The sequence below is a fragment of the Terrapene carolina genome, unplaced genomic scaffold (genome assembly GCF_002925995.2).
Source record: "Terrapene carolina triunguis isolate 2854851 unplaced genomic scaffold, T_m_triunguis-2.0 Scaffold66, whole genome shotgun sequence".
Classification (NCBI taxonomy): Eukaryota; Metazoa; Chordata; order Testudines; family Emydidae; genus Terrapene; species Terrapene triunguis.
Window position 1 is genome coordinate 48,932,320 of NW_020664417.1, and position 10,895 is coordinate 48,943,214.

The 10,895-nt window shown below is 41.8% G+C and overlaps 1 protein-coding gene across 4 annotated transcripts in view; it reads right to left on the reverse strand.

The window, feature by feature from the left end:
* Nucleotides 1-10,895, reverse strand: part of MICU3 (mitochondrial calcium uptake family member 3) — an 81,302-nt gene that overhangs the window by 25,588 nt on the left and 44,819 nt on the right. For all 4 annotated transcript variants that reach the window (XM_024193316.3, XM_024193325.3, XM_024193309.2 and 1 more), the window contains 2 exons: nt 3,843-3,943; nt 1,552-1,723 (listed from right to left, as the gene is read on the reverse strand). In XM_024193316.3, coding sequence (XP_024049084.1) covers nt 1,552-1,723; nt 3,843-3,943 — 273 coding nt within the window. The remainder of the gene's footprint in view (nt 1-1,551; nt 1,724-3,842; nt 3,944-10,895) is intronic.

Below are 10,895 nucleotides of genomic sequence, written 5' to 3' on the forward strand. Positions count from 1 at the left end.
GTAGTTGCATTGCCCTAGGAGCAGACCAGAGAATAAACTGTTTCTTGGAAAGTAACCATTTCTTCTCTGCTCCCCCTTGATCTGGAGAGTGAGTGAATTTCTTCACCCCTTTTTATGAAGCAGATTGCTCCTCCTGTGCCATGTACCAAGTCAGCTCCTCTGGCTGGCAAGTGGATCTGATTGTGCAGAGCAAACTCTGATTGTGCAGAGCAAGGGCTCCTCATGCTTTCCACCCCAGGGAATAAGAGTGAGATTGGGAGGAGTAACAGATGAGTAACCTTACTTCCTTGTACAGCTGAGTAAGGGTTGTGACATCTCACCCAGAGCAATTGCTGTGTCTCACATAAACTATAACAACATTCATAGAATTATAGAATATCAGGGTTGGAAGGGACCTCAGGAGGTCATCTAGTCCAACCCCCTGCTCAAAGCAGGACCAATCCCCAGACAGATTTTTGCCCCAGATCCTTAAATGGCCCCCTCAAGGATTGAACTCACAACCCTGGGTTTAGCAGGCCAATGCTCAAACCACTCATTTTTGTATGCTTACTTAAGGCACCTGTTATAAATATAACTCCAGCTTTACATTCAGCATTTTGTTTTAATTTTAATTTTTTAAATGTCCTAGCTATTTTATGATATTTTAATGGTTTGTTTTTTCAGACTAACAAATTAAGGTAATTGCCAAAGCATACTTAGTGCTTTTAGTTCCACAAGCGGAACTGTCAATATTATCAAAATGTGTAGCCATTTTAAACAAAGTCAGACTGTTTGCAAGGACATATTAACCTGATCCTTCTATAAACACAAGTAGAAGAAATATATCCAAAACATCCCATGCTCTAAGGGGTACTTGTAACACAAGCTCTATTGATTTGCACTGATGCATTCAGCTACCACTAGATTTTTCTACTGCTCAGATACACTACTGACAACACATTTGCTGCTAAATAATGAAGGATTAACTACCTAATGTTCTTTATTGTTCTTAGTTCACAAATTCTTTTAAAATATCTCTTCAGCCACTGATAAGAAACACTCACTCATCAATGGCTATCTACAAATGACCCACTATTAAGACTATTATAGAACTAGATAAAGAGTGTCAATATTGTTTTTGAAAAGGTGATATTCAGGTGGTAGCAAAGAGAAAAAGTCAGAAAAAATGTGATTTTTCACTAAAGCTGAAAAGCCTCAATATTAGGAAATTTCATTTCCTTACAGCACTAGCATATTGTTGTTTAAACTGGAGATTTAATATAGTCTTAAGCCACTGTCTTTAAACACCTTGAAAATAATTATTGGATAATTTCCCTGACATGGTTCCTTGTTATTTAATGCTACACATTTTACAAATTAAATATTGTGTCATTCAGTGTGGATTTTGTAAAGCAGAAGATTCAAAGCAGATGATCAAAGATACTTAAGGTGAAATCCTGGTGCCACTGAAGTCAATGACAAAACTCCCATTGACTTCAATGGCACTAGGATTCATCTTTAGGATTTTGGGGTTTTATCTGCTGCACATCACTGTAGTATCTGAGCACCTACCTTTTCTTCAGGGATCCTGCAACGTACATTTTCCAGGTAACTTGATGTATTTTCCACATTTGTATATCTCAAAAGAATATGAGCAAAGTCTTCCTCACTGATGGTGTTCATCCCATTAGAATAGGAAAGGAATTCTATTTCTAGAACTTCAGTTTGTAGGTTATCCATAAATCTAAAGCACAAATATAATACATATGGAACAAAAAGTACTTTGCACTTCTACAACTCCTTTCATCCAGAGATCTCAAAGCACTTCACAAATTCAGTAATTAAACCTCACAAAACCCCTTTTTAGGTAGGTAAGGGATAAGCATATAAAAAGTAAGCACTGGTAGTACTGGTGTAGAAGCAGAAGCCAAACTTTCTACTTGTTTGAATCTGGCAGAAACATATTTTTTTAGTTTGATCAATGGTGCAATTTTTTTGTGGCACAACTATACTTAGTAATGTTCTTTTAAGTGCCATTAGAATCAGTTTTCACCTACACTCGTAATAGGTAATAATTATGGTACCTGTTGCAACAATTTGGGGAATCTGTCTGTACAATTTATTAATTCTCTCTGAAACTGTAAACTCTGAGAATGTATCTTTACCAGACTACAGGCTCCATTCAGAATATGGGGTTCTTCGTTGTTGTCCTGCTACCTCCATGTTGGACTGAAATTCCAACAAGGTAGTGGTACAGGGTTGACAACAGAAGGCTGTTAAATCTGGATGGCCAGCCACTGAAATTTAATTGTTCCAGAGAAAAAACAGGATCCCTACCAGGAGAAATGGTTTATCAGGGGAGAGGTCACCTAACAATGAAGTCACCCGGTAAGGGTCTTGGATCACCTGTGGAGGCTGATTCAGGAGTCACCTCACAGAAAGACTGGCAAGTTATAATAGGTGGGACTTAATCTATTTGCTCTCTCTCTCTGGCCATTTTTCACCATCTTAAAGATGTGCTAAACTGCTGTAAGGAGCTGATAAGGCAGGAGGAGTGGAGACCCTGCTTCTCTGAACACGGATGGTCCCCCAAAGAAAGAGTGAGCTAGAGTGAGGGGAAATGAGTATAAGATTTATTATTTCTTGTACGGATCTGTGTATTTCTTGTCTGATTAAATAAAGAACATTAATGTGTTAGAACTTGTGCAAAGTCTGCCTGTCTGTTATACGCTATACTTACTACATGTCACCAGAAAGAATTAAACTGTAACCCTGAAGGCTCACCCCCTTGGTGGGATTCTGGAGACCATGTGTGTCAGGCACAGGCGCTGACTTTTGTTTTTGCCATGGGGGGGGGGGGGGGGGGGCTTCTGGTTTCACTGGGTGCCGTGTACGTGCTCTTGCCACCTACTGGTGCCTTGTGGGTGCTAAGAACCCCTCTTTTTTTTTGGTGGGTGCTTGAGCCCTGGAGGACCCACGGAATCAGTGCCTATGCCATGTGTTTAAGCTACTGGAGTATCTTGGGGGTCAGTGCTGGACCTGGGAGCCTAGGCAGGTGGACTGAGGGTCTCTATTTCCATCAAGGGGTAACAGACAGAGTCAATGTTCAAGAAATGTACCAGAGACACCAAGGGAAGCAACAGTGCTTCAGCCTGCTAAGATCCAGGGAAGCTTAAAATATCCAGATGGTTGGATTCCCTCACAGCAATCTAGTTTGTGAGAGGTCATAAGGGGGCAGGCAACTGGATCTGTGAAAACCTGTGTAGTATCTTTTGGCAATTTTTTACTTTTAAATTATAACCACTGTATGTCCCTAGCAGAAGAGATAGATGTGAAGACAAAATCTCTGACCCAAAGAGGTTACAATCTAAACAGAAAATGTAACAAGCAGGAAGAGGGGAAGGAGAAAAAAAACACAATTTAAGTGCTGCATCTCCTGTAGCCCAGTACAGCCAAGTACACGCTGACACAGGAGTGGGCATTAATTCAGTACTGGGGAGGGGCAAGAATACCACCTACTGGACCACAAACACTGCTTCCTATAGCACAGCATTTCTTTGAGTCAACATATGTAACTAATGACCTTCTCTAATTGATTAGCTTACAAAATCTGATGATATTTGACCTTTATTAAAACCAAACCAAAACAACCTAACAAATTTTGAATTCTGTGTATTGTCTTAAAATTTTCTTCATCCTTGTTTTAAACCTTTTCAGCAGAAAAGCTAAAGCTAAAGAAATGTCTGATAAAAAAAGATGCTTATAAAGAGTTACCTTCTTTAACTAGATGTATTATGTATATATTATTTACTAACATATATGGAGGGCTTTGTTTATATAGAAAGTATAAAATCAAAGCTCACCTATAAAAATCGTCAAAGTTTAGCTCAGCTTTTCCCTTCTTGCCAAAAAAATGCACAAGCAGTGTGGTATCAGATAGCAAACTTGAGATGTCATCTGCACGCTTAAAAACCATTAGAATAAGACAATTAGTTAAGGCTCTAATTGCTTTACAAAAGCTTTATCAAATAAACCATTTTATAGTCAGTATTTGGGGAGGGGGAAGAGAAATGCATTATGCAGCAAATACTTAAGATATGAATTCATGCATCCTATGTTTATAATGTTAGAAAGGTAATTATAGTATTCAAATCAGTGATGTTATTTTAGTTATCATACACTTTCCATATAAAACATTCACTTGTTAATTGCAATTAGTACAAGAACACACAGAAAACCCCCCAATGAGTTAGTGGAAAATATCATGAGGAAAAAGGCATGAAAAATAAAACCAGAAACTTTAGGGAAAAATGGACTAGAAAGTAAGGTAGGCACATGGATTTTATATATATATATTATAAATGTATATATTTTATATGAAGAAATATACATATAAAATTAGTTTTTCCCAAGCTGCACTTTCCATAGATGCAATTTTGCAATTACATGAAAATAAAACATTGCTATGAGTGTGTGTTTTCAAACCAACTCTAATGGTGTACTTTATACTGGAGCCACTGGGAGCAAGAATTGCCCATAGTGTGAGGTCTCAGTATCAGACAGCAACTTTATAATATGCAAATGATATATATGGTCATAACCAGGGCTGGCTCCAGGCTCCAGCGCAGCCCATGGAAGGGGGCGGCACGTCCAGGTCTTCAGCGGCAAGTCCTCAGTCCCTCTAGGAGGGAAGGACCGGCCGCCGAATTGCCGCCGAAGAATGAAGCGGCGCGGGAGAGCAGCCGCCGAAGTGCCGCTGATCGCGGCTTTTTTTTTTTTTTCGCTGCTTGAGGCGGCAAAAAAGCTAGAGCCGGCCCTGGTCATAACTGCCTCATGATATAAAAGTCATCTTGTGAGTCATAGGAATGAGGGAATAGTGAAGATAACTAGTATTACCACTCATATTACTCAATGACATGTCATTGATATTGTAAGAGAGAATCCTCATTAGAATACAGAGATTATGTATCATTCCACATTTTTTATATAACTAGTATTTGTTGCATTTACCTGTGTATGTGTGTGTTCATTTTTCTCTTTCATACCTTGTTATAATGAAAGAGTATTTTAAGAACTGGATATAACAATTCAGTAGAATGAGGCCCTGATCCTTCAACGTATTGAACATGGGCAGTGTTTCCTTGAAATCACTGGGGCTCTGTATGAGATCTGCCAGCAGAACACAGCTTCTGGGATCAGGGCATAAGAGATTTTTTTGAAACCCCGGTCACTATCTGATTAATGAAGAAGTTAAGTGATTTATAAGAAATTTAGAAACAACCCTTAAATGAAGCAATCAGGCCACACATCTTGAGTGGTATTGCTTTAGTTCTATCCCAATTTATTGGACTTGATACAGGACTTCATGAAAATCTCCAGAGAAAATCTTCAGATAAATAAATTCCCTTTCTCCAGAAACAAGTGTCCTCAAAAGATACCTATTCTTAGAAATAACACATCCCCAGTAAAGGATGTTCAGAGTAGTAATTTGTGAGAATGTTGCTATTGACTTCTTTGGGAGCAGCACTGGGCCAAATGTCTGAACAAGATTTTGAAAGTGTAAAATGATAAATAGCACTATGCTTAGAAACAGGAACGCTGATTATGTGTACGAAGAATCTTACCTTGAAATGCACATATATACCCTGATAAATTCCAGTAAAGACAAATACCAGATGCCCCTTTTATTTTTATGAAATGTATATAATAATAGCTATAGAGGCAGAGTATAACCAATCTGCTGAAATAAACCAAGGCATGGAGATTAGGAAATTAGTCAGATTTTCTGGATAAATAACAATAAAATGAATGGAAGCAAGTGAATATGCTATGTCACAATGGCTACTTATTTAGAAAAAGTTTAAATAATAGACTACATTTTTTTAAAGAAGTTATCAGCAATAACAATTAAATGGAAACATAAAGAGCGCTCCCTATCCTATCTGAGGGAATGAGAAAAGAGGAGGTTGGATATGATGATCATCAATGGAACTATTATTTAAGAAGTCCTAAATATACATAAAGACTTGAGAGATCAATGAGGAAAGAGATACAGCTGCTTTTCTTATGTAAAACGCGCACAGTGATTTGGAAACGCAAAGAGAAAGTAAAGATGTAGGAGTTAAATTTGCTAATTATGAATATAGGGCCTAGTCTGATTGGATTTGTCAATGAAAGAAAAAAATATTTACCAAAGGATGGCAAGGATGTGAAAATCACAAGTATTTCAGAGTTGGTTTATTAAAATTTCTGCAGCAGAAGCTGATCCTCAGTTGGCATAAACTGGCATAGGTCTACTGAAGCTAAGACCTGGCCCTAAAACTACACATTCTAAGAATAATCTATGAGTCAGCACTACTGACACTACTCAGATATGTGAATCTTGGTTCATTATGAAGAGACAAACTGCAATAGCAAAATAACATTAAAATGCATTTACTCAGCTGCACAGTGTATTGGTAACAAAAATGATTTAATATCCACATTGTCCAAATCCTTTATGATATACTGTATTCAAGTTTGAATGTTTTCAAAATTTTCCTATTTTATTGTGAAAATTAATGTTTCATATGTACTAGTAGTACTTATTAATCACCGAAGAGAAGATACTGAAGAACAAAAAAGGAAGAACAAGTAGTAACAACAAAAAACCCTTTCCTTTCATCATACAAGAACTAAAGGAATAGGAGAGAACCTTTAGTAGTTTAATAAAATCTGTTTAGGATTTTCAAGTTTATATTTCACAAACTCTAACTATTCTCCTCTTTATTCCTTTATTCTTCTCCAGGGAGAAATATGATGGCATAATATATATCTGTAGAAAGACATTTTATATCTTTCAATTAAGATAGCTTTACTCCTGAAATGAACTGATTAACTGGAGAACAATAATCACTGACTATTTGTCCTTTAATACTCTGTTGTCCACCACTACAGGGCATAATGCACTGAAATAGAGAGACCTTGATTTTCTACATCTTTTAAACAATTAACCTTCTAAGTACATTCAAGCAGTTTCCCTCGAGCACACTGAACAGATATCAGACCGTAAGTTAGTCTTTCATCCTGTAAAATTTTTTAATAACCTTGTTAGATTCAGGTTGCATTCATCCATATCTAAAGAACTGTGAGTACTAGCATATTAGTTAAAAAACAAAACACAAAACTAGAAGTCTTTCTACTATTTCCACTTGGTCAATCTCACTGAATGAAAAAAATAATAAAAAACCCTCAATATGCTTTTACACAGTGTCTCGAGTCACTGAAAACTGTATCATTGTCCCTTGTGTCTTAATAGCATTATATAACTTAATATAAGTGGTGAGCCTAAAATAATGGCTTTATCAATTTGATGATATTGTTCAAAGTAAAATGAATTCTGTTTTATAACAGGAAACAAAGCAACAAAAGAACACAATTTATTTTCAAGTAATAAGATATCAAACTCTTTTCTGATCTAATTTATTTAAAACCTTTTCAATGAGAATGAATGTTTGGCTTATCTGTTTTTGTTAAGAGATATTTTACACTAGTTCTAAGATACCTAATATAAACAGAAGCATAAAGGCAGACAACATATATCAGTCATATAACTAGGAAATAGGAGTTCTATTTGCAGCTCTTCAATGAATTTTGCACCCATGGACAAAGTCTTGTTAGTCCTCTGTGCCTCCATTTCCCCATCCTTAAAATGGGGATAATTACATGTATTCATCTTTGTAAAGAGACTTCAGATCCTTGAATGAAAGGCAGTATGGCCTTCTATGATGAGATAACTGGCTCTGTGGATATGGGGAAAGCGGTGGACGTGATATATCTTGACTTTAGCAAAGCTTTTAATACAATATTCTTGCCAGCAATTTAAAAAAGTATGAATTGGATGAATGGACTATAAGGTGGATAGAAAGCTGGCTACATCTAGTTGGTAGCTGGTATCAAGCGGAGTGCCCCAAGGTCGGTCCTGGGGCCGGTTTTGTTCAAAATCTTCATTAATGATCTAGATTGGGGGTGGGCAAACTATGGCCCGTGGGCCACATCAAGCCCTCCAGTTGATTTAATGCGGCCCTCAACTCCCGCTGGGGAGCGGGGTCTGGGGCTTGTTCCGCTCCCATGCTCCAGCTGGGGATCAGGGTTGGGGGCTGCTCCGTGCATGTGTGCCGTGGCTCCCGGAAGCAGCGGCATGTCCCCCCTCTGGCTCCTACGTTTAGGGGCAGCCACGGGGCTCCACGCGCTGCCCTGTCTGCAGTCGCCGCCCCTGCAGCTCCCACTGGCCAGGAACTGCAGCCAATGAGAATTGCAGGGGTGGCGCCTGCGGATGGGGCAGCACGCAGAGCCACCTGGTCGCGCCTCCGCGTAGGAGTGGGAGGGGGACGTGCTGCTGCTTCCGGGAGCTGCTTGAGGTAAGCGCCGCCCAGAGCCTGCACCCCTGACCCCCTCCTGCCCTCGGAACCCCTCAGTCCCAGCCCAGAGCACCCTGCTACACCCCAAATCCCTCATCCCCAGCCCCACCCCAGAGCCCGCACTTCCAGCCAGAGCCCTCACCCCCGCCCTGCCCCAGCCCGGAACCTCCTCCCACACCCTGAACTCCTCTTTTCTGGCCCTACCCCAGAACCCGCACGCCCAGCAAGAGCCTTTACCCCCTCCTGAACCCCAACCCCAATTTAGTGAGCATTCATGGCCCACCATACAATTTCCATACCCAGATGTGGCCCTTGGTCCAAAAAGTTTGCCTACCCCTGATCTGGATGATGGGATGGATTGTACCCTCAGCAAGTTTGCGGATGACATTAAGCTGGGGGGAGAGGTAGATATGCTGGAGGGTAGGGATAGGGTCCAGTGTGACCTAGACAAATTGGAGGATTGGGCCAAAAGAAATCTGAGGAGTTCAACAAGGACAAGTGCAGAGTCCTGCACTTAGAACGGAAGAATCCCATGCACTTCTACAGGCTAGGGAACAACTGGCTAAGTGGCAGTTCTGCAGAAAAGGACCTGGGGATTACAGTGGATGAGAAGCTGGATATGAGTCAACAGTGTGCCCTTGTTGCCAAGAAGGCTAACGGCATATTGGGCTGCATTAGTATGAGCATTGCCAGCAGATCAAGGGAAGTGATTATTCCCCTCTATTTGGCACTGGTGAGGCCACATCTGGAGTATTGTGTCCAGTTTTGTGGGCCCCCCCTCCCATTACAGAAAGGATGTGGACAAACTGGAGAGAGTCCAGAGGAGGGCAACAAGAAAATGATCCGGGGGCTGGGGCACATGACTTACGAGGAGAGGCTGAGGGAACTGGGCTTATTGAGTCTGCAGAAGAGAAGAGTGATGGGGGATTTGATAGCAGCCTTCAACTACCTGAAGGGGGTTTCCAAAGAGGATGGAGCTAGGCTGTTCTCAGTGGTACCAGATGACAGAACAAGCAGCAATGGTCTCAAGTTGCAGTGGGGGAGGTTTAGGTTGGATATTAGGAAAAACTTTTTCACTAGGAGAGTGGTGAAGCACTGGAATGGGTTACCTAGGTAGGTGGTGAAATCTCCATCCTTGGAAGTTTTTAAGGCCTGGCTTGACAAAGCCCTGGCTGGGATGATTTAGTTGGTGTTGGTCCTGCTTTGAGCAGGGGGTTGGACTAGATGACCTCTTGAGGTCTCTTCCAACCCTAATCTTCTATGATCTAAAATCACTGATGTCAATGGGAGTCTTCTACAGTGAGTACAAAATATGTATGTTATATTCTATGTTGATAGAGACATCTCTCCACAGTCCTATATTTTTCAAATGCTCTAGCAACTTCAGTAATTTCCAATATCCATTCAGAATGAATCCACAAGCTGAGCTCAGCAGCATTCAACTCCACTGACCTATTGAGTGTGGGCTGTAGAACTACCTAGCTTCACTCATTCCTCTCAGAAAGATACCAGAGAGTCAGGATGGGCAACTACTCTTCCTGAAGAGACCTCTTTTATGGAGTCTGACAAGAACAAATCTTTTCTAACCTCCTTTTCAGTCTACACAGTAACACCTGAAGAAGTAAGACAGCGCAGACTCCAATGTCACCTCGCTTTATGTCACTTTTTCAGCACAAAAGTCCATGGTATCATTCAGATGTTAAGAGAGTCTGCGAGAGATAAAGATATGGACAAAAGCTAGCAAGCTCAAGCTTAAAACAAGCAAGACAGATGCGATTCTAATGAGTAGTGGGAAATACTCTGAGAAGCTAACCAAGGATATTCAATTTGTATTCAGTGATTTGCATGTTAGTTGAGAGAGTTTATGCAAATGTTCATGGAAGAATTAAACGAATTCCAAAACTTAGGGTTACCATATTTAAAAAATAAAAAAAGAGGACACTCCACGGGCCCTAGCCCCGCCCCGCTCCTTTCTCCACCCCGGCCCCGCCCCAACTCCGCCCCTTCTCCAAAGTCCTCGCCCTAACTCCCCCCCCTCCCTCCCAGCCACGCGAAAAGGGCTGCCCGAGCGCTACCGGCTTCACGGTTTGCCGGGCAGCCTCCAGACCCTGCGCCCCCGGCCGGCGCTTCCCCAGCGCAGCTGGAGCCCAGGAGGGGAAGCGCCCAGCCGGGGGCGCAGGGTCTGGAGGCTGCCCGGCAAACCATGAATCCGGTAGTGCTCGGGCTTCGGGCAGCCCCTATGCCTCCGGACCCTGTGCCCCCGGCCGGGCACTTCCCCATCCGGGCTCCAGCTGCTCTGCTCCTCCCCTGACTCAGACTTCGGCTCTGTTTAAGAGCCAAGCTGCCCGAGCCAGCGCTACCGGCTTCGGGCAGCCCCCTTGCCTCCGGACCCCAGCCGCCGGCCGGGCACTTCTCCTCCCTGTCTCCAGCTGCTCTGCTCCTCCCCTGACTCAGACTTCGGCTCTGTTTAAGAGCCAAGCTGCCCGAGCCAGCGCTACCGGCTTCGGGCAGCCCCCC